Source organism: Cervus elaphus, chromosome 2 (assembly GCF_910594005.1).
Source record: "Cervus elaphus chromosome 2, mCerEla1.1, whole genome shotgun sequence".
NCBI classification, from domain to species: domain Eukaryota; kingdom Metazoa; phylum Chordata; class Mammalia; order Artiodactyla; family Cervidae; genus Cervus; species Cervus elaphus.
Window position 1 is genome coordinate 32,816,605 of NC_057816.1, and position 22,356 is coordinate 32,838,960.

The following is a 22,356-nucleotide window of genomic DNA, read 5'->3' on the forward strand; positions in this document are numbered from 1 at the left end:
GAAAAAAAAAGTGGGTCACATGAGAATGGATGGTCACACTTCCTAGAATGACAACCAGCCTGGCCCATGAGCTCAGACTTCCTCGCTGGTACCAGTTCTTGTGGGTCTTCCACTCCTGGCTGATAGTGACAGAATTTATCAATATGTTGATGGCATGTTAGAAAGACCCCTAAGAAATTCAGAAAATGGGTCTATGGACGTTGCATTCAAGAATGCCAAACCCCAAATGTCACCACCACTTTCATCATTAATACAGAAACATCTGGGTCTTATTGTACAATGAGTTTTCTTAATCACATCTCCTTCAGGGTCTTATAACTACGAGGTGAGTCAGGTACGGCAACTTATGGAGACAGCAAGAGCCCTGTGGCCACACAGACCTGGGCTCATGTCCCAAATTCCAATATTTACTGGTGGTGTGACTCTGGCCAAGTCACTTAATCTATGTGATCCTTAGTTTTTGCATCAAAAATGGCTGTAAACAATTATACTTACTTCACAGGATCTCTGTGAGGATTAAACATGAAATGAGCTTCACAAAAAGCTTTGAACAAACACACTGTACAAACACTGATGATTACTGCAACTGCAGATGAGGAACAAGCTCAGGAAAGTTAAGTGACTTGCTCAAGCCCATACGGTAGGAAAACGCTAGAACAGTGGGACTGGTGTTTCCCTTAAACCACAGGTCCAAGGGTATTTCCTGGACACCACACCCTCTACCCACCTTGCCACACCCCACTCCAAGAGACACCCATTCATGCCACGAGGCTGTCCCGGAAGGAAGGCGTATCATGATCCCACACCATCAAAGACGGCCGCCCAGCAGTGTGAAAGCCCACGATGCTGCCCTCGAGGTATGGGATGGGATGCCGCGGAGCACCATGAGCCCTGCCCCAGCCCCGCGATGAGCTCACAGTGACAAGGAACTGCGGTAAAGACACGGGTGGCCCGGCAGCGGCGTGGCGTGCGGGGGGATGGAGGAAGCAGCGGGGCATGGAGCTGTGAGTCAGGCACATGGCGCGCAGGATGGCGGTCTCCTCGGCTCAAAGGCAGACACAGAGGACTCACGACACGAACAACACAGCAACCCTACCTTCCGTGGCTCCTTTGCCTTTCCTGTCAGGGATCTCTAAACCAGTGCCCCCTGAGGGATACAGGGAGACGTCCGTCGGCACAGGCCAACTGCTGGCTGTGTCCTCCGTGATCTCATACATCTGCCCCTCCATCGGCTGCAGGTGCCAGTTTAGGCCAAACAGGTGCATGGCTGTGGTGAGCAATGAGAAAAGTCATCTTTTTCTGCTGGAGGCGGAAACGGGACTCCCAAGCCATAGGGGAGGGTGGGTGGGGTGGGGAGCACGGGAATTCAGTTCAGTTCAACACGGAGCCCCTGCAGAGAGCTCTGGGCGCTATGGAGGGGGACTGGGCCGCAGGGCTGACCCGGGCACAGACCCTGCCCTCAAGGGCTCACAGTCTAGGGGCGGAGGGAGAGGGGCAGGATGGGGGGACTTTCAGGAGGTCTAGGCCTTTTGCTTTTGCTTCAAAAGATTAAAAATAACAATCTACGGGGGAAAACGGCAACTTGTATCACCAAGGCTTAATTTCCTTAATACAAAAATAACGGTTACAAACAATAAGCAAAGTCCAGCCACCCAGTACGAGAATAGGCATAGGAGATGGACAGTTTACAGAATAAGAAAAGCACCTGGCTCTCGGTTGTATGAAAAGACTCTCTACACGTTACTCAGGGTAGAAGAAATAGAAGTTAAACTTTGAAATTCTGTTTTTCACATATGGTTTGGCAAAGATTTTTAGAAGGCTGAAAATACACAGTATTGGAAGAGAACAGGAAACAAGCACTCTGGTACTCAGCTGGTTTCGTGTGCGCATAAGCTGGTACAGACCTTACAGAGAGGGCAATTTGACAAATACAAAATAAAATACCCATACCCTTTACTCTGGAGCCCAGAGATTCCAGTTCTCCCCCAGATACGCTCACATGCACACAAAATGAGGTGCACACAAGGCTATTCACTACAGCATTGCTTGTAATAGCAACACACAGTAAAGTGAAAGTCGCTCAGTCATGTCCGACTCCTTGCGACCCCATGGACTATGCAGTCCATGGAATTTCCCAGGCCAGAACACTGGAGTGGGTAGCTGTTCCCTTCTCCCGGGGATCTTCCCGACCCAGGGATCGAGCCCAGGTCTCCTGCATTATAGGCAGATTTTTACCAGCTGAGCCACCAGGGAAGCCATAAACATTGGAAACCAGTCCACAAATAAGGAGCCAGATAAGTATATTTATCCAATATACTGTGTGTGTGCTTAGTCGCTGAGCTGTGTCTGACTCTTTGTGACCCCATGGACTACACCATGCAAGACTCCTCTGTCCATGGGACTTCCCAGGCAAGAATATTGGAGTGGTTGCCATTTTCTCCTCCAGGGGATCTTCCCACCCAGGGATCGAACCCACATCTCCTGTGTCTGCTGCATTGCAGGCAGATTCTTCACCTGCTGAGCCACTGGGGAAGCCCATACAATATACTGTGCAACCATAAAAAAGAATGAGAAAACTTTTTTACACATTTTTCGGGAAGGAAAATGGTAACATGCAGAACAGTAATGCACCTCCAGGATTCCTGCCTGGAGAATCTCACGGACAGAGGAGCCTGGCAGGCTACAGGCCATAGGGATGCACAGAGCCAGACACAACTGAAGCGATTTAGCACATGCTGAGGACAAAAATACAAACGGAGGGACTTCCTGGTAGTACAGTGGATGTGAATCTACCTGCCAATGCAGGGGACGTGGGTTTCATCGTGGTCTGGGGAGATTCCACATGTCTCGGAGCAACTAAGCCTGTAATCCACAGATACTGCAGCCCGAAGGCCTTTGATATACTACCTTTGGGTTAAAAAAAAAAAAAGATCCTGTATACAGAGTCTGGAAGGGTATGAAAGACACTGGTAACAGTGGGTGCACTCTGTAAAGGAAGAGATGTTAAGGGCCTGGGAAAGGGGACAGATTTACATTTTACATTTCATTGCATATCTGTTGTACACTTTGATTTTCTGCATTTTTGTGATTTTGGGCAATTCTGTGATTTTGATTTACATGCATGCATTTCTGTTTTAAAAATGTTTTTGCAGTGTAGCAACTGCTAAATAGTCTTCTGCAGCAATCTAGAAGAGATCAGTAGACACCGAAGAACGGACACTGTGCCTTGCGATATACAGTGCTCTAGGCAGCATGTTTCCAAAAAGGTTTGTGAGCCGGTACAAAATGTCTGCTTAAATCCCATTCAGGATCTAAAACGTGAGCCTTATCAACAGTCCACACGTACCCCTCTGGGAGGCCTCCTCTGGTTCCCTACGTACAGAGTGAAGTACTCCGGCCCCTGACTCCACAGCATCTCGTGCCCAGTGTCACTCCTTTGCTCAGTTGACGCACATTTTCTAAAAGCCAGGACCCGGGGCTGAGCCAGAACCAAATCAGACAGTCCCTGCTTCCAAGAGTTCAGAGGTGGAGGAGATGGACAAGTAACAAAGTACATTCAGAAGGATGAGAAGGCCCAGAGGCGGCAGTGACTGACCGCTAAGAGGGCCAGAGGAAGACAGCAAGGGACCAATCGACAAGAGATATGAAGGCCCACTGTAATTGTTTTCACAGAGGACCAACGGCTTGCTAGGTGGTATCCTGGGTAATTTGCATACATTACCTCTAATCCTCACCCAACTCTACCAGACCCAATTTACAGATGTGCATACTTAATTCACTCAGAAGGTTAATTAAAATTATGATAATTATGAAACTATGATTTCTTGAGTGTTTTCCATGTGCCAGGCAATGTGCTAAGAGCAGTGAATACAGTATTTCCTTTAATTCTCACAGCAGGCCTAGAAGGTGATAATCCCATTTTTGCCGATGAAAAGACACTAAGACACACAGACTTCAATTTACATGGGAGGTTAAATGGCTAACAAGTGGCAGAGTCTAGCCTAGAATCCCAAACTCTTTAAATCCTGAAATCACAAACCATCTCCCTCCCTGGCTAGAAGAGTCAGGCTCTCCCCACTCTGCCATTCTGCCTCTCACTAGCTTTATCCAACAAGGTGGGTGGGCATTATAAAGACACCCTCCTTTACACAGCAAGCTGACTCTAAGCCTCTTACATGTCTTTTTAAGGCAGCAACAGAGGATCCTGTGAAGTAGACAGAAAGTTGTGCTATTTAGCCTCAGTTTGTGGAATGGTCACTGATGGTGGTCTTGAGCGGTTGTGTGACTGTCTTCAAGATGCAAAAACCTGTAGAGAAGAGTGGAGCATAGCACAACCTTCCGACTCTTGGTACAAACAAAACCCACCGAGGACACACACAAGTTTGGCTTAACCAGGACCGTGTACACTGGTACCAGAGATGCCATCTGACCCTCTGCTTTCTCTTTGGTTACTATGATGCAGGGGAAAGTGTGCTGGACCAAGGGCAAGAAAACTGCCTTTGAATCCTAACTGCCACTTCCTAGCTACCGTATTCTCATCTGAGAAGTGAGGATAAAAATATTTCAAAGAATTATTACATCATATGTGGTAATATAGGGCTTCCCTGGTGGCTCAGATGGTAAAGCGTCTGCCTGCAATGTGGGAGTCCCGGGTTCGATCCCTGAGTTGAGAAGATCCCCTGGAGAAGGAAATGGCAATCCACTCCAGTTCTCTTGCCTGGAAAATCCCATGGATGAAGGAGCCTGGTAGGCTATAGTCCATGTGGTCGCAAAGAGTCAGAAACGAGCTCACTTTCACTTTCTTCTTTCTGTGTGGTAATACGGGCTCCCCGGTGGCTCAGAAGGTAAAGAATCTGCCTGCAATGCAGGAGATCTGGGTTTGGTCCCTGGGTCGGGAAGATCTCTGAGAAAAGGAAATGGCAACCCACACCAGTATTTTTGCCTGGAAAATCCCAAGGATGGAGGAGCCTGGCGGGCTACAGTTCATGGGGTCGAAAAGAATCAGACACGACTGAATGACTAACAATTTTGCTTTGTGTGATAATATATGGCAAAGTGTATTATAAACTGTACCCATGTGTGATTGCTGTATTTTATAAGCATTATATTCATACTGTCAATGAGACTGATAAAACAGTAGCTCACATTTATGGAGCACCTTTTAGGTACCAAACACTCAGGGAAGCGCTTCAAATTGCTCCTTACTGTCCCTCTGCAGTTTTCAATAATAATAAAACTCACCTGCCTGTTAGAAGTGACTGTGCTGCTACTTCCAAGGCTGAATTAGCTCACATTTCTGCTTACCTTCTTACTGTGTCAATCTATTTATTGGCAACTCCAAAGGTAATGGAGAAATTGCCTGAACTGCGGACAACTCAGATATATGCAGTTAAATGAGCAGGGCTTAGTTCCCTGTTAGAATCAATTATCTCATCTAAGTGTGCAAAAGAGCCGTCTTGTCAAAAGGTCAGGAGAATTAACTAATCCCACGATGAATAGACTCTCACAGCTTTGTGAAGAGAAACATTTTTATTGTCAAAGCTACCTCGTATTTTAATGAGATGCAAAAGCAAGTTCTTCCTTTAAAAAAAAAAAAAGTAGGCGGAGGGGGAAGAAAAGCCAGTGGAAAAAGTATTCCAGGTGAAAAATGATCACAAGATCTGACGTTCCAAGACAGTTAACTAGGGCACAGCAGTCCACCACTGGACGGGGAAGGCTGACGGCAGGAAACCTAGAGGAGCCAGTAGGCACCCCTTCTTCTCAGCCTTGCCCCCCACCCCCACCCGGTGATCATAAATAGAGGCCCCCACAGCTGTGAGGCTGGCAGGTCTTTCAGTCAATCTGCAGAAGATGAGCTCCTGGAAACCAGCAGGGGAAGCCAGGTCTGGATCCAGCTGTAACTGGACTCTCAGGAGACACAGTCCTCCAGAAATAATTCTGGAGGCTGGTGGGGAGGCAAGTGAGTATGGGGCCACCAAAACTGGGCTGGGAAATGGCCAGCTAGAAGGTAAGATGTAAAGAGAGGAGAAGGATACAGAGTCAGAGAAGCCAAGTTCTACCAGTCATGTCATCTTAGCGCCAGAATGAAAGGGGCCTTTAACCTGCGATCCAGTCTTAAATATGTCATGCTAGGGACCCCTCAGTTCTTCTACTGTGCTGTTTGATGGGTGGTCAACTTTACACCCAATGAAAAGAGAGAAGGAAGGAAAATGGTTTGCTCTGTTCTCCTCTTCCCAAAGCACACAAAGCTTACTTGGTCAGAGACTGTCCAAAGAAAACATAAGCTCAAGCAACCATTTTTCTTTGTCCTTGATAACAATAAAAACAACAGTAACTCAAAACCTGGTATAAACCGGAGTGCATACATGCATGTATGCTAAGTCACTTCAGTCACATCCGACTTTTTGCAACCCTATGGACTGTAGCCCGCCAGGCTCCTCTGACCATGGGGATTCTCCAGACAAGAATACTGGAGGAGTGCATTGCCATTTCCTCCTCCAGGGAATCTTCCCGACCCAGGGATCAAACCCAGGTCTCTTACGTCTCCTGAACTGGCAGGCGGGTTCTTTACCACTAGTGCCACCTGGGAAGCCCAACTGGACTGCACACTACATGCCAAATTCTTAATTTATAGTAATCAGTGTAATCCTCATGGAAAGATGGGTTGAAAAACCACTGGCACGTGGGTACAACGTAACTGAGGCAGGAGACGGCTGGGCTCCAGGCTGCACAGCTTCTCCCCTGTGGACAGAAACTTCCTGAAAGCAGAAACTCCATAAAAGCAGGATGAGGGAGGAGGCTGGGCCCTGCCTGGATAAGAGATAAAAGACCACACATTCCTCATTCTCAAAGTCAAGGAGACCTTCCCAACTACACGTGTGCAGAAAGACTCCTTGAAGGTCAAAAGAGAGGGGTGTTACCTCATAGTTCAGTTCAGTCGCTCAGTCGTGTCCGACGCTTTGCGACCCCATGGACCACAGCACGCCAGGCCTCCCTGTCCATCACCATCTCCCGGAGTCTGCCCACACCCATGTCCATTGAGTCGGTGATGTCATCCAACCATCTTATCCTCTGTCATCCCCTTCTCCTCCTGCTCCCAATCCCTCCCAGCATCAGAGTTTTTTCCAATGAGTCAGCTCTTCGCATCAGGTGACCAAAGTGTTATAGTTTCAGCTTCAACATCAGTCCTTCCAATGAACACCTAGGACTGATCTCCTTTAGGATGGAGTAGTTGGATGTCCTTACAGTCCAAGGGACTCTCAAGAGTCTTCTCCAACACCACAGTTCAAAAGCATCAATTCTTCAGCGCTCAGCTTTCTTTATAGTCCAACCTCATAGTAAATGATGTCAACTACCCATAAGTCTCTTTGCTAGAGTTCGTCTTGGTTAAGAGATGAGCATGCACACAGGGGAGGATCCTGAGGTATACCAAATACAGACTCAGAGCTAGGCAAAGCGAAATGATGGGCCAAAGGAAACCAGGAAGACATGCCCCATAAAAGTGATTCAAACCACCACCAGGGCGTGAATCTCTCTCAGTGTGTGTCTATCCGCACACACTGTCCTCTCTTTTCCTCCTAGTAAATACTTGTTTCACTGCTTTCCATCTTTGTGGGAGTTCTTTTCCTGCAAAGCTGAAGGGCCAGGGTCTTGTCACCACGAGTCTAGTGGCTAGGATTCGGTGCTCTCACTAATGTGACGTGACCTCAATCTCTGGCCAGGAACCCAAGCCCTGCTTCAAGCCACGGTAATCTGGGACCACCAGGGAACAGAGCTGAAAAGAAACTGAGCTATGGGGATATATTTTTGATATACTTCAGAGTAAGTTACCTAACACCACAGAGCTGGTGTAAGTTTGAGGTAAAATTTCAAACTCAGGAGTCTGTGTTCCCCAGCCAAGATTCCTCTTTTAACACAGTTTACTTTAAATAGAAGATTAAAATGGGTAATATAAAGTTACCAGCAAATAAAGGCTGAAATGAATCTGTGGGGGTCCCCATGGTGATAATATTTCTTACCCCACAGCAGCCCTCATTTAAAACTGTGGACAGCAGTCAATGCATGCTATCGAGGACTTGGAAGTAATAACCAAGTATCCCAAAAGGCTCAGAAGTATACCCGGTCCTCTTCACTCTGCTTTAAGACCAAGCTACTGAAACAGTATAATTTATAATCATCGTAATCCCCTTTTCCAGAGGAATTAATGGTAACCATCAATGTACATCACAGGATTATCTAAATTATACCCTGCGGTATTTATGTAACTGTTTGTACAAAACTCTCCCAAGTACATGGAAAGTGATCTAAATAAGGAACGTGATGCTGGCGTTCCCTTTAAACTAGTTTATAATTAAATAAAAAGGTGAAAAGATGTTAAAGAGTTCAGAAAAAGGTTGTGGAAAGGTAGTGAGTTCACAGGATCACCCACGTTGAAATGTTAATGATTTCTAAAAGCCAGGAGCTAGGGTGGGAGAATTTTCTTATTCCCTCAGTTCTGGTCCCTCTGATCCCAGGGCTGACATTTTCCAGTCGCCTTTTCCTGCCCAGCAAGACATGAGAGAAGGCTGAGAAAGTGCAAGCTCCATCTTGACATTTTTAAGAAAAACGCTCAATAGATGTTCTGATGTTGACAGTCTCCCCCACCCCCAGCACCCAGCCAGCAGGAGGCAATTAACAAAGTCATTTTGCAGGCGTCACCGATGTAAGCACAGGAGAGGTTCTACTGTCACACGACGCTTCCCTTTCCCAAATGGAAAGCACAAAGCCACTTGCACTTGTGGATTAGCAGCTCCAGGTAGTGATTAGAGATGAAACTCTAATCAAGAAAGTGTTGGCTCCAGGGGCATTTTTTTTTTTGGCTTCAAAAGGCAGCGGGACCCAACCAAGCTGCATGGCTACCTACTTTTCTGTTTTATGTTAGTGCCCAATTGCTTGTTGTCTGTTTTTAAATAGCATCATTTCTGTAAAATGTAACTCATTGGAGTTCTCTTATTTATGGCCCTGTAAGGTGGAAAGCACAAAACAAAAAGGCAAAACAACAACAGCCACAAAATGACAGTGTTTCATTCCCCAAGTTCTACTCCTGGTTTTGCACCAAAGCCACAATATTCAAAGGTTTCAAGCTTAGAAGTTACATACACAAAGATGTATACTGCAGTGTATTATCAAGAAAATCAGAAGCAACCGAGATGTCTTAAAACAGGAGAATGACTGAGCTAAAGTATGATACAGGTACTGGATGGAATGTAAGCTAATCATTATGAAAAAATAACTGATACTCCTAAAAGATGATGCTGTGAAAGTGATGCCCTCAATATGCCAGCAAATCTGGAAAACTCAGCAGTGGCCACAGGACTAGAAAAAGTCAGTTTTCATTTCAATCCCAAAGAAAGGCAATGCCAAAGAATGCTCAAACTACCGCAAAATTGCACTCATCTCACACATTAGCAAAGTGATGCTCACAATTCTCCAAGCCAGGTTTCATGAACATGAACCATGAACTTCCAGATGTTCAAGCTGGATTTAGAAAAGGCAGAGGAACAAAAGATCAAATTGCCAACGTCCGTTGGATCATTGAAAAAGCGAGAGTTCCAGAAAAACATCTATTTTTGCTTTATCGACTATGCCAAAGCCTTTGACTGGATCACAACAAACTGGAAAATTCTTCAACAGATGGGAATACCTGACCACCCGACCTGCCTCCTGAGAAGTCTGTATGCAGGTCAAGAAGGAACAGTTAGAACTGGACATGGAACAACAGACTGGTTCCAAATCGGGAAAGGAGTACATCAAGGTTGTATATTGTCACCTTGCTTATTTAACTTCTATGCAGAGTACATCATGCAAAATGCCGGGCTGGATGAAGCACAAGCTGGAATCAAGATTGCTGGGAGAAATATCAATAATCTCAGATACACAGATGACACCACCCTTATGGCAGAAAGTGAAGAACTAAACACCCTCTTGACGAAAGTGAAGGAGGAGAGTGAAAAAAGTTGGCTTAAAACTCAACTTTCAGAAAACTAAGATCATAGCATCTGGTCCCATCACTTCATGGCAAATAGATGGGGAAACAATGGAAACAGTGACAGACTTTATTTTCTTGGGGCTCTAAAATCACTGCAGATGGTGATTGCAGCCATGAAATTAAAAGACATTTGCTCCTTGGAAGAAAAGCTATGACCAACCTAGACAGCATATTAAAAAGCAGAGACATTACTTTACCAACAAAGGTCTGTCTAGTCAAAGCTATGGTTTTTCAAGTAGTCATGTATGGATGTGATAATTGGACTATAAAGAAAGCTGAGCGCCGAATTGATGCTTTTGAACTGTGGTGTTGGGAGAAGACTTTTGAGAGTCCCTCAGACTGCAAGGAGATCCAACCACTCCATCCTAAAGGAGATCAGTCCTGGTGTTCATTGGAAAGACTGATGCTAAAGCTGAAACTCCAATACTTTGGCCACTTGATGCGAAGAGCTGACTCACTGGAAAAGACCCTGATGCTGGGAAAGATTGAAACAGGAGGAGAAGGGACAACAGAGAATGAGATGGTTGGATGACATCACCAATGCAATGGACATGAGTTTGAGTAGCCTCTGGGAGTTGGTGATGGACAGGGAAGCCTGGTGTGCTGCAGTCCATGGGATTGCAAAGAGTGAGACATGACTGAGAAACTGAACTGAACTGAACTGACAATGAGCAATGAGGGCAAATGCTTATCATGTAATTTTAAGGGGGAAGAAAGGTAGGACACAAAATTGCATTTTTCTGCATGCATAGTATGTTTATAAAAAAAAAATCTAGAAAGACATATATAAAAATGACATCAGGCTTTGAATCACAGTGTAGGATGAGTGACACATTTTCTGCACTGATTTCCAAACTCATTTCCATGCTGTTTACATTAAAAAGGAAGTTCCACAACCCAGTCTCAGGAGGAGCAAGAGATAGAAAAACGATGATAGAGCAGAGAGGGGAAATTCTTGTTTTGAGTCTATGCCACAGGTCAGACATTTAGGCAAGGGGAATTCCATACGATATTTCATTCAGTCCTTACATAAACCTTGAGAAAATGATCAGTATTCCCATTTCACAAGTGAAGAAAGGGGAGGCTCATAGAGGCTACATGATCTGCCTAAAGACACCTCCCAAGATACTTTCCATGTTTACACCCTGACTGCCACAGGCATGGCTGACCTCCACAGTCAAAACCGTGCAAACTCAAGTAAGTGACTGGCAGAATCAGTCCTCAAGTGGGGGTCTATCAGGAGCCTTCAGAGCTATATCACTTACTAGGGTCCTGATTCTGGATAAATGACTTTGCCTTTCTGAGTCTCAGTTTCTCTATTTGTAAAACAGATAGCAATGTTACATTAAAGGATTAAATGGAATAACACACGTAACCTGTTTAGAACTGTGGCTGGCATACAGTACAAACAAAGCAAATGGCAGCTGTCATCATCGCTGTCATTTTGCTCTGATTTTCCTAAATTCGAGATCCCTTGAAAGACCTGTTTAAGCCAACTCTGGCCATCACCTTTCCTTCTCTCCACACATGGCCCTTAATTTCCCTCTCATGCCAACTGCAAAAATGCCAACTGCAAATTCCTTTGAATTGAGGGCCGTCTCACTACCTTGCTCCCATCAGTTGCCAGTCTTTGGGCAAAAGAGCGAGAGATATTTGCCCAATGGATAAAACAGTTTTTAAAAGCGGAATCACTATAAAGCTGCCTGACAGGATCCTACTGGTGACTACGTGGGGCTAATTTTAAATCAAGTAAATATACTGCCTTTCTTCCCATCTCTGGATAAACCTGACTGCAACAATCAGGGTTACTGTCTCTCACCCCCAAATTAAGTGTTTTCTGGAGAATGGACTCTGGCACACTTAATCATTTTTCTGCACCACGCAATTGCTGTGGGGAGAGGCCTTTCAGCAAGGATTTGCTGGCAGCCGCTCGATATTTCTGTGAAACAAGTTGAGGAGGGGATGGGTGCTAGAGAAGCGGGGGGGTGGGGGGTGGGCACACCCACTGTCAGCACAGAGATGAGAGGTCAATTTAACTGGAGGGCGCTGAAAACTGGTGACACGGCAAGTTGTAGGGGAACCGGGGCTGGAATCTAATTTGTACAGAATGGAGTAAACAGCTATTATTGCAGTAATGGAATTAGAAAGCTGTCTTCTCGGGGCACCTTTCACCCAACGGGCTCTACTAAGACCTCTTCCATGCATGACTAGTCTAGGGGTTGGCCACCTCCACCACCCCTTGGACGGACCTCAGCACAGTAATCCAACCTCTCCCTGCCCTGCGGTGCTGCTTCCAGACACAAGAAAATGGAAGGCGTGAAACACAGTGGTCACAAGCACAGCCTTCATAGCCACGCAGCCCTGGGTTCTGTTTCTGATTCTTGTGTTTACAGTTGTGTGACTTCATTCCTGCTATTCAACTCTTCTGAGTCTCGGGGGTCTTCCTCTATAAAATGGTGATAATAATGTCTAGCTCCAAAGAACTCTTGTGAAGATGAAAGGAAAGAATGTATTTCATGAGCTTATTGTGCTGCGTGGCATTTGCTCAAATTGACTTACCAGAGGGCTGCCGTCTATGTTGGTAGCATCATCACCATCATCTGCAGTGTATATTAAGGTTCTCACTGAGAAAGTGAAGTAAGGAGATTTCTTGAAGAAGTGGAGAACTCTTTTGAGTTTTTGCTCTGGTTGGCGGCTGTTGGGGGGGGTATGGATGTTGCTCTGACTGAACTTGAGTCCCACTCACTGGGATTGGGGCACGGGGGCAGAGCCTGGAACGATGCTGAGCCGAAGTCTCTGAACTCACTGGGAGTCCTTTCTGCTAAATGACGCTGGCACTGAGTCACAGCAGAAAATCCTGTGAGAGCAGGAAAGCCGCCCGCAGGGCTTGTGCCTCCAACAGGGGCTGCACTCTCAGACCAGAGGAGTCATCTTCTTGAGCCTAAAGTAGGGTGAATGAACCCCTGGGGCAGGTGATGTCAGCCCACCAGGAGGCCCTCCCTCCAAGGCAGGGATCATGTTCTTGTCTCCACCAAGCCCCCAGCATCCGGCCCACAGGAGAGAAGAAGAAACAGAGGAAAGGAAGGAGACAGACGTAATTAGGACTATTACTCAGACAATAACAGCTCCCTTTATTAAACATTGCTCCATGGGCCTGACAGTGCTGGAGGGTGCACATTCATTGCCTTGTTTAATCCCACCACTTTATAAGGAAGATTGTGTCTCCACTTTATGGATTACGAGGACCTCAAAACAGAGTGACCAAGTACATATTATTAACCTGATCTTGTATCTCTAGAAAACCAAGGTCCAGAATCATCCATCATTGTGCCACTCGTCATGGCGGCACCAAGATCCAAACCTGGGTTCTGGGTCACGCCATGCCCTGAGTTCTTTGCAGACCACTGTCAGAGCCCAGGGCAGGCCTCCCTGCCATCCTGATCAGAACAACATGCTGCTTCTGAGCAAATCATGGCCAACAGAGCAGTCAAGGAAGCGATGTCACTGCGACTCCATGCAGCGGAAGACACACCACCTCCCCTTCAAACTCAAGGTGTCACTAAGGGTCCAGGAAGCAGAGACACCCCGGGGTCACAGGCCCATCCAGCTGCTCTGCTGGGGTGTGAAGCCAGCCCTGCCCTGGCAGAGCGACACGGCCAGCCTGGGAAACCCGGGAAAGCGCCTGTCATTTCCCTGGAGTAGGCGGAAGGCTGGCCTGGAGCTCTCTAGGTTCCCTTCCTGCGGGGCTTGCAAGCAAAGCTATTCACCAGGCCATCTAAAGTATTTCTATAAAAGGTGTCTCAACTTAGCCAAGGACTAGCCTCTCCCGTGTGAGGCCTTGTGCCCTCCACTGAATCATCAATCGGGGCCGAAGCAACCAGGGGCTTGGTTCCGCCTTGGGAGCTCGAGCGGGAGGATGTGCCTGTTGCTAGGTTCCATTTCCATAGCTACTAGAGAAATGTCCTGTCACAGGGCTCCACGAGGCATCCGCCCATCGTCTGGTTTCTTTTGGCAAACCAACCACGTAACTGTCTTTTTTTTTTTTCCCAGTGATCAAAGTCAATTAGGAGGTGGTCCCCGCTGTACCTCTAAATGGAGTTTTAATTTGTGTATATATTATTAGGATAGGCCTTTCCCCTCCGGAACAGTCAGTTCAGTGGGAAGAATGAGGGCGGACAGCTTAACACTGAGTCTGCCACCTGGCTTTGTAACGAGGGCTGCTATTTCTTCATAATGAGAAGCGTTTTGAAAGAGTGTTTTAAACTCTCATGGAACAGTGTGCAGTGTCCCTCTTTTATTCCCCACCGCTTCCCAGTCTCCTGCCCATGGGAGTGTTTTCTAGCTCTTTGGAATTAGACTACATTTTCTTGCCTCTGTGCCCTGTCTGTGCACAGAAACAGGCACTCAGTTCTTGGATATTCTAGGGACCCCTGGTTTGGCTCAGCCCTTTGGCTAGGAAGTTTAGGACAGCCCGGAGTTCCAGGTACCGTGTTGATGATGGTAACAGCAGCTGCTGTCATTAACGATACCAAGCACTATGCTCAGTGCTTGATAAACGTGTCTGTCTCTTTGAGACCCCATAGACTGTAGCCCACCAGGTTCCTTTGTCCATGGGATTTCCCAGGCAAGAACAGGAGAATAGGAGTGGGTGGCCATTCCTTTCTCCAGGGGATCTTCCTAGCCCAGAGATTGAACCCGTGTCTCCTGCATTATAGGCAGATGCTTTCATCTGAGCCACCAGGGAAGCTATCATCAGTTAATCCTCGAAAAAGCACTACACTGTAGGTACTACTGTTATCCTCACTTGCAAGATGAGGAGACTAAGGCTCTAAGAGGTCCAACAACTTGCCCAAGGTCACACATTTTGTAAGAGGCAGAGAGTCACTTCAGATCTGAACTGAATCCAGATTGCCCAGAATCCACCCCCAACCACCATACACACACTGCCTTTCTGGTTAGATGTGAAACTGTGGAAATGACAAAAATGGAAAATAAGAGAGATCATCTCATTATTATGTGGACCTGCCTTACTGCTCAAACTCTGTTGGTGATATTTTTCATGAGGCTAGAAATCTCCAGCATTTGGAAGGCTTGTCAAGTCCAGGACCTGACACTCCTCATGGCTTCTCCCTCTCCTGGAGCCTCTATTTGTGTGGGTTTCTCCTGTTCCTTGAACACTCCTGTCCATCTAAGAAAGTGGATGCTCCATTTTCTTCCATAAGAAAAGGTAATTTCTCTCTTTAGTAAGGAGCTCCCAGCATCCTCCCAGGCTTCACTGATGCAATGCCTCAGTGTGGAATGGCTATTACCTTCCTTATTTTTAAGATCATTCTCCTATTCTTCAAGGCCTACTTCAAACCTTAACATCTTCTGTGAGAATTTCCACCATAGCCCATGGCCAAAAGGGCCCTCTGCCCTGCCGTCTGCCCTGGTTCCTAGCCATTACGCCACACCTCTCCTGTGCACACCGCCCTGACAGCCTGTGTCCAGGTGCTCCTGGCACTTCATGGCTCTGCTCTCCACCTATATGCCCAGGTCTGTAGAGAGAGCCAGGCTCCCAGCTCTTGCCTTAACTGGCTACGCATCCAGAGGCAAGTTACCTAACCACTCTGATCCTCAGTGTTTTCATCTGTAGAAAGGGAAAGAACATAAAATCATCTCCTGCGGTTCTTATAAGGATTAAATTTAAGGAAAGTCCTTCATAGATTATCAAGTGTATTGAAAATATAAGACATTATTATTATGTTGCCTAATCAATGAAAGAAAGAACACCCAGGTTTAATACACAGACTAATGCAAAGATTTTCATGGGAAACTTCCTACGCAGCCCCAGACTGATGCAAGTAGGGATATGCACAGTACAATTTAATGAATTTAATGCTTTACAGAAAAGTGAGGGTGCATAAACAAGTTTCCAAAGAGGAGTTTTCAGGTAAAGAAAAATGCTACTTCTAAAATTCTCCTTTGAGTCTTTGCTACCCCACCATTCTACCTCCTCTCAAATATCCTTTTTGCCTGCATGGTGGGCAGAATCATATATGTGCTCATATACACAGAGAGACTCACACACTAAGACACACATGAGTCCAATGAGCCTGTCTTGCTGTAAAATTCTACAGATGGCCTGAATGGTAAAATTTAGGACAATGTGATGAAATGCAGGCCAGAGCACAATTAATGATACTGGCATTTTTTTTTTCCTCTTCCCCCACCGGAGGCTATGAGCAAAATCTAACTTCAGGCTCAAAGGTGCAATAAATCTAGCTATCTGCCAAACACCAGCAGGAAAGGCCTCCTCTGAAATGAAATGTTACACTGGTGACAAGCTAATGCCACAGCCCCATGAAGCCTGGAGGACAGCGAATCAGATAACACGAGGGGCTAGGGCTCAATAAGCAGTGTGTATTGAGGTCCGTGACGTCATCTGGGCCTCCGCTGCTCTCCAACCCTGGAGCACTCTGCGTGCACACCACAGCTCCACTCAATGCCATGGGTACCCATGGCAATCCTGGCACAAGACGTGTCCCAGGGTGGGTGTGTGTGTGGGGGGGTGTGTGGATGCTCCGTTTTCTTCCATAAGAAAAGGTAATTTCTCTCTTTAGTAAGGAGCTCCCTGCATCCTCTCAGCAGTTCAGATCGGTAAAACCACACCAGGCCCACCCCAGCCCAACTCCAGCTATGGGAATTGTAGAGCAAACTGTGAAGAAGGCAGGCTCTGGGGCGAATTCCGGCTCTCGTACTCACTAGAGACGTGGCCTTGGACAACTGACTTGTTCTCCTCAGGCCTTAGTTTCTCATCTATGAAATGGGAATAAAACCAGAACGGAACCTGGCACATGGCTGTGCTGTGCTTACTCGCTCAGATGTGTCCGACTCTTTGCAACCCCATGGACTGTAGCCCGCCAGACTCCTCTGTCCATGGGGACTCTCCAGGCAAGAATACGGGAGTGGGTTGCCATGCCCCCCTCCAAGGGATCTTCCCAATCCAGGGATTGAACCCAGGTCTCTCTCCTACATTGCAGGCAGATTCTGTACCATCTGAGAAGCTCGGGTACCCGGGAAGCTCAGCACATGGCTGGTGCTTGAAAAATGTCTGTTGGATGGGTAGGATCATTGAAAGCTTAAATGAGAAACACATGTAGCAGAACATGCCTGGCACGTGCTTAGCTCCTGATGCATGTGAGCTGCCACCTCTGTTAGATCAGAGGAGGCATGGTAGGGAAGGGGGCGGGAGGGGCAGAGGACATCCCTGGAGAGGATGGCAAAGTCCCCCTTGTTTGCTCTGGGCCTCAGGGATGGAGAGCGGCAGCAGGGGAAGGCATCGGAGGGGGGCTCTGAGAGCCAGCATGGTCTGATTACAGAACACAGGGCTTGGAATCAGAAAACCTGGTTTCCATACCCAGCTCCATGACTTAGCTGTCCTTCCAGGTAAACAAGTAATTTAATTGCAGCAGGCCTCAGTTTCCATATCTGACGTTTGCAGGATTAAAAAAAAAATGCAGTTAATAATCTACAGTGCAGGGACACTGGGGATAATTAATGGGTTTGAAAGGCCTCATGTGAAGGCAAGGGATTTCTTAGGCATCCGCCCAGTGGAGCCTCTGCTCTAAGCGGGGAGGCAAGCCTGCGTCCTCCTGCAGTCCCCGTGGTTTCTGCAATTCCTCACTGAGAGCCTTCAGTAACAGAGAGACCGAGGCCCGTGGTAAGTCCAAAGCACAAATGGGTATTTTAACACAGTCTTCTGAGATAGGTGCCAAAAACAGCCAACATTTCTATCTAGCGTCCCTTGCCTTTGTTTGGACTGTTCCATCTTCCAGAAAGCCATTCCTAGCTTCTCTTTCAGTATTTTCCTTGCTTTACAAGGCTCAATGCCTTGGGAAATTTTATCTGATCTTCCTGGCTGGGATGAATTGCTCTCTCCTTTGGACTCCCACAGGGATAAGGTTCAAACTCCAGTAACATGCTTTTATCACCTGTCTACGATTGCCTTCAGCTCCTTACGCATCTGGCTTTCCATGAAGCCACGGAAGACTCGAGGCAGTGATGCTAGCTTATCTGGCTTTGTCGGTCCCTGTAGCCCAGGACACAGCCCTGCGGACAGGCTCAGTGAATGCTCCTCGCCATCTCAAACCTCAGTCTTCGGAAGCTCCCTCTACTTCATCCCAGATAACTTGAAGTCCCTGCATGTGCACATGGCCCTAGGCTGCTGAATCTGAGAGAGGCTCAAATCTCTGAGTGATCCAGCTGCCTGGAAGAGTGAGACCCACATATCCTCAGCGCCTACCAGGCACCACCCACCCGGCTGGACCCTTTGTAGACACTCTGCCTCTTAATGCTCAAGGCACCTCTTGGATATTAATGGACAAAACTACCCATGAGAAAACCAAGATGCGGAGGGATGGAGAAACTTGTGTGAGCAGGACTAGAAGATAAAGTCTGTGGCTTTTGCTCTTAAGACTACATTGCTGTCTTTAGAAGGATGAAGCCGTCTAGTGGTTTCATTGTTTTACTGGTAGAAGGAAGGACACCCTGCGCTTTTTACGGCCAACTCACCTCCTCTCCCCTTCCCTGCTCCTCTCTTTTTCTGCCCCCAACGCCCCCCACCCCACGCTCCCGCAATGAAGAGCCGCTTGGCTGGGTTTCCTCATCTCTGTCCCCAGCCTATAGCTCTAAGTCAGCCCTGAGTGTACTACCTCTCCTCTATAACTAGGTGTTTACAATAGTGGAAAAACAGCCATCAGGGAGACCATTCTCACTTTCTCTCTGCATCTAAGTGCAATTAAATTATGTTATTTCACAGTAATTAGTTCAGAATAGAAACCAGGACTTGGGGAGAGGTTCTTTCCAAGGATGCTAAAAATCTGGAAAAATCAATTCTTCTTCCACACACCCAGGGTGCAGCTGGGGAAGGAGGATTCTGGATACACAGTTTGGTCCCTGACCGACCATGAGCTATGTTGTCTCTTCAGGGGCCTCGGAACTACTCATGGGGCAAGCCCCTCCCCCCCGCCCCCGCAAGTCCTGGGAAGGGTGTGCTGTCTCTGTCAGTCTCTGTAGCTGCCGTTGTTAAAAAACATGAATATACTAATAAACTTGGGTCCTTTCTTTTTTGAGACATTTCCAAACTGAGGACAGTTTGGCCCTCACATTCAACATACCTTGCTTGCTGGCGGGAGGGGAAGACGGAGTTCATTCACTAGCGGCTCTTGTTAGAAAGAAGCAGGTGCCCAGCCTATAGCTCTAAGTCAGCCTTGAGCAGCCTCCTCGCAACAGCCTATTATCTGCTTTCACAGGAGGAGGACACCGAGGCTCAGAGGGCAAGGTTCTCACTCCAGTCTCACAGCTGGAAGGCACAGACGAGGGTCCATCGCCAGGTCTGTGCCTCACGTCACCCCCGGCTCCCCCTTCCCTTAGCTTCCGGTAACTGCTTTTCACTCTTCTATGATCTCCCTGCCTCTGGACTTCTGGTCTCTGATCCCTGTAAGAACCTAAGCTTCTATGCTTACCATTTTCTCTCCCTCTACTCCACGCCTTGCAATATCCGCTGGGTTCTGGTTTCAACATCCTCACCCCCTCTCTCTCCTTCAACAAACTTTTGCTGAACACAGGCTACATCCTGCCACGTGCTGGTACAAGAAGCTGTGGCCACAGCGCTGGGCAAGACAGAAATCACTCCCGCCCCCACGGAGCTTACAGTCTCAGTGGAGACGGAGCTGAGCCGGTCTAAGACCCAGGCCCCAGCTTCGATGATGGTGAGGCTCCTGGCACTGTGAGTGCATATGACTGGATTCCTGGCCTAGTGTGAGGTCATTAGAGGAGTTTCGCTGAGAAAGGGACACATGAGCTAAGTTTTTGGAAGGGACTGACTGAGAGAAGGCAGGTGGTCCCCTCCACAAATGAAGCTCCTTTACCTCTCTGGGTCTCAGGGCCACTTGTAACCTCCCTGACCTACACTCGTTGGACCAGCTGACCCAAGAGCAGACACAAAGCCCCAGACGGGCAGGGAAACTGGATACTTAGCTGGAGACCCAGGGATTCAGTCCTATCCTTCTGAGGGGCCCTTAGCAGTTGAGTCACGAGAGCTTCACCAGAAATCCTGCTCAGGGAAACACCTCCTCCCCAAAGTCAGTGAAAAAAGAAAAAAAGCAGGTTTTCTTTCTTTCTCATCACTGAAGTGCTGTTTATAACAGCAAACAGTTGGAAATAGAGGAAAGCAATGATATAATAATGGCACAAATATGAAAGACGTATCAAACTTGACTAGAATGATATTTTTGTGTTAACACTTAGAAATATGTTCCTTAAAAGATGAAAAAGGGAGGAGGACTTACACTTGTGGATTCATGCTGACGACATGGTGGTCTTGGCTGCAGTCCTCTAAGGAGGTCAAGTATAACACATAGAGAAACCTAAAATGTTTTAGCTCTTTGCCTTCATATCTTGAATTCTAAAATTATATGTTAAAATTTTCTCAACAACACTTAGAAGCCTTACAGCTTGAAGGTTATGATAGGTAACACCTGATCTTTGAGTCCAGTAAATACATCACTTCTTTGCTTCACATCTCAAAGATGGTACCTAAAACTGTGGAGATGGGGACTAGATGAGTGGTTGCCGGAGTCTGAGGATGAAGAGAGAGGACTGATTTGACAAAGGGAACCTTTAGGGTGATGGAAATATTCTGTGTTGATGTAGTGATGGTCACACAACACTGTCAGAATTCATAGCATGGGATGCCTAAAAAGCATTAATTTTCTATATGTAAATTGTATCTCAATAAATCTGATTTTTAAAACAGGCAGTCAGGGCCTGGTGGCTGAGTGGGTGCACAGGTAAGGGAGATACACCTGAGTGTGGTGTGGGTCTCAACCCTAGTCTAGAGCCCTGAACACTGCTAGGGCAAGAACACTGAAGAGTGGGGAGACTGATGCTATCCGTTCACCCTGCAGACCCTATCCTTCTCCCCGCTGCTCTGTGCCCTGGGGGCCGACCCACATGGTCTGGACGAGTGGGTTCCCTTGAGCTCTGGCTCCTGGTGGGGTTCTGCCAAGGGGAGGATAAACGAGGGTGGGGAAGGCGGGAGGTCTGCAAGACGGACAATTTTCTTTCATGTTGAGCTAAAGCACGTTGAATGACTTAATCACTTCAGCTAGTCCTGGCTGTTTATTCTGATTTTACAGGTGCAGAAACTCATCTGAAGGAGATCAGGTCCTGGCGTGGGTGGCATTGGAAGTCACGGCAGAAGTATGATGTGGACGGGAGCCACTGATTTGCGGAGCTGCGACACTTGAGTCTCCCCTCTGGCTGCAGACACAGGCAGCCCACCCGCACAGGCCGTTGTCTCTGAGAGGAGCCTGTTCTCATCGGGCCAGAGTCAGCCTTCCCCCCATTCTCACCCTGAGTGCCTCTTCTGCCCTTGTTAGTCCCATAGAGCAAGCCTGCCCTCTCCCCCACGAGCTGGCCTTGCAGGCAACTGCAGGGGGCCATGCTGGCCTCCTCAAATCCTCCTTTTGGGGGGTTGAAGGATATGTGTCTGGGGTCTGCCATAAAGAGAACAATCTATATACATCTTGCTATTAGTAATTCCCACAGAGCAGCATGAAGGAAACAATCTTGGAGAGAAAGCCTTTAATACAGGATCCTGTATCTTTACAGGATTCTGTAACTTTCTCACTTTTTCCTCCTCCTAAAAGATCAGGTTCAATCATCTCTGTTTCCCATTCTTTGGGCCATAAAGCTAAATCTATGGCTTCTATCCAAAAGGCCTGATGCGAAGCCGAAGAGAAAGGGGAGAAGATGAGCCTTACTGCTCACTACCACCACCCGGGCCCAGAGTGCAGCAGGCCTGTGCTTAGGAAGCCAGTGGCATCTGAGACCCTGATATGGCAGGAACTGAGCCAAGTGGGCATAACCGTGGGGCAGCAGGGGCTACAGTCGCCCTGGTTCTGTCTCTGATGCTTCCTCTCTTCATTTCACATCCATTTCACCCGCACCCGAGGCCTAGCACATAAAATGCACACTTCTGCCACCACGCTTGTGCCCACACCATTCTGCCTAGAAACGCCTTGGCAGATTTTACCATCTTGCAAGTCTTTGGTTCAGTTATATCTCACTGAGCACACCTACTCTGTGCCAAGCACTGTGTTGGGACAGAGTCTGCAGCCAAGACAGCCTAGATAGTGTATTAAAAAGCAGAAACATCACTTTGCCAACAAAGGTCCTTATAGTCAAACCTATGGTTTTTCTAGTAGTCATGTATAGACGTGAAAGTTGGACTACAAAGCAAGCTTAGCACTGAGGAACTGATGCTTTCAGACTGTGGTGTTGGA

The 22,356-nt window shown here is 47.3% G+C and overlaps 1 protein-coding gene across 10 annotated transcripts in view; it reads right to left on the minus strand.

The window, feature by feature from the left end:
- The window catches only part of TENM4 (teneurin transmembrane protein 4), an 826,321-nt gene that overhangs the window by 211,748 nt on the left and 592,217 nt on the right, over positions 1–22,356 (minus strand). For 9 of the 10 annotated variants that reach the window (XM_043875712.1, XM_043875667.1, XM_043875688.1 and 6 more), the window contains one exon: positions 1,097–1,267. The exons of the other annotated variant lie outside the window; for it this stretch is intronic. In XM_043875712.1, coding sequence (XP_043731647.1) covers positions 1,097–1,267 — 171 coding nt within the window. The remainder of the gene's footprint in view (positions 1–1,096; positions 1,268–22,356) is intronic. 10 annotated transcript variants of the gene reach the window in all.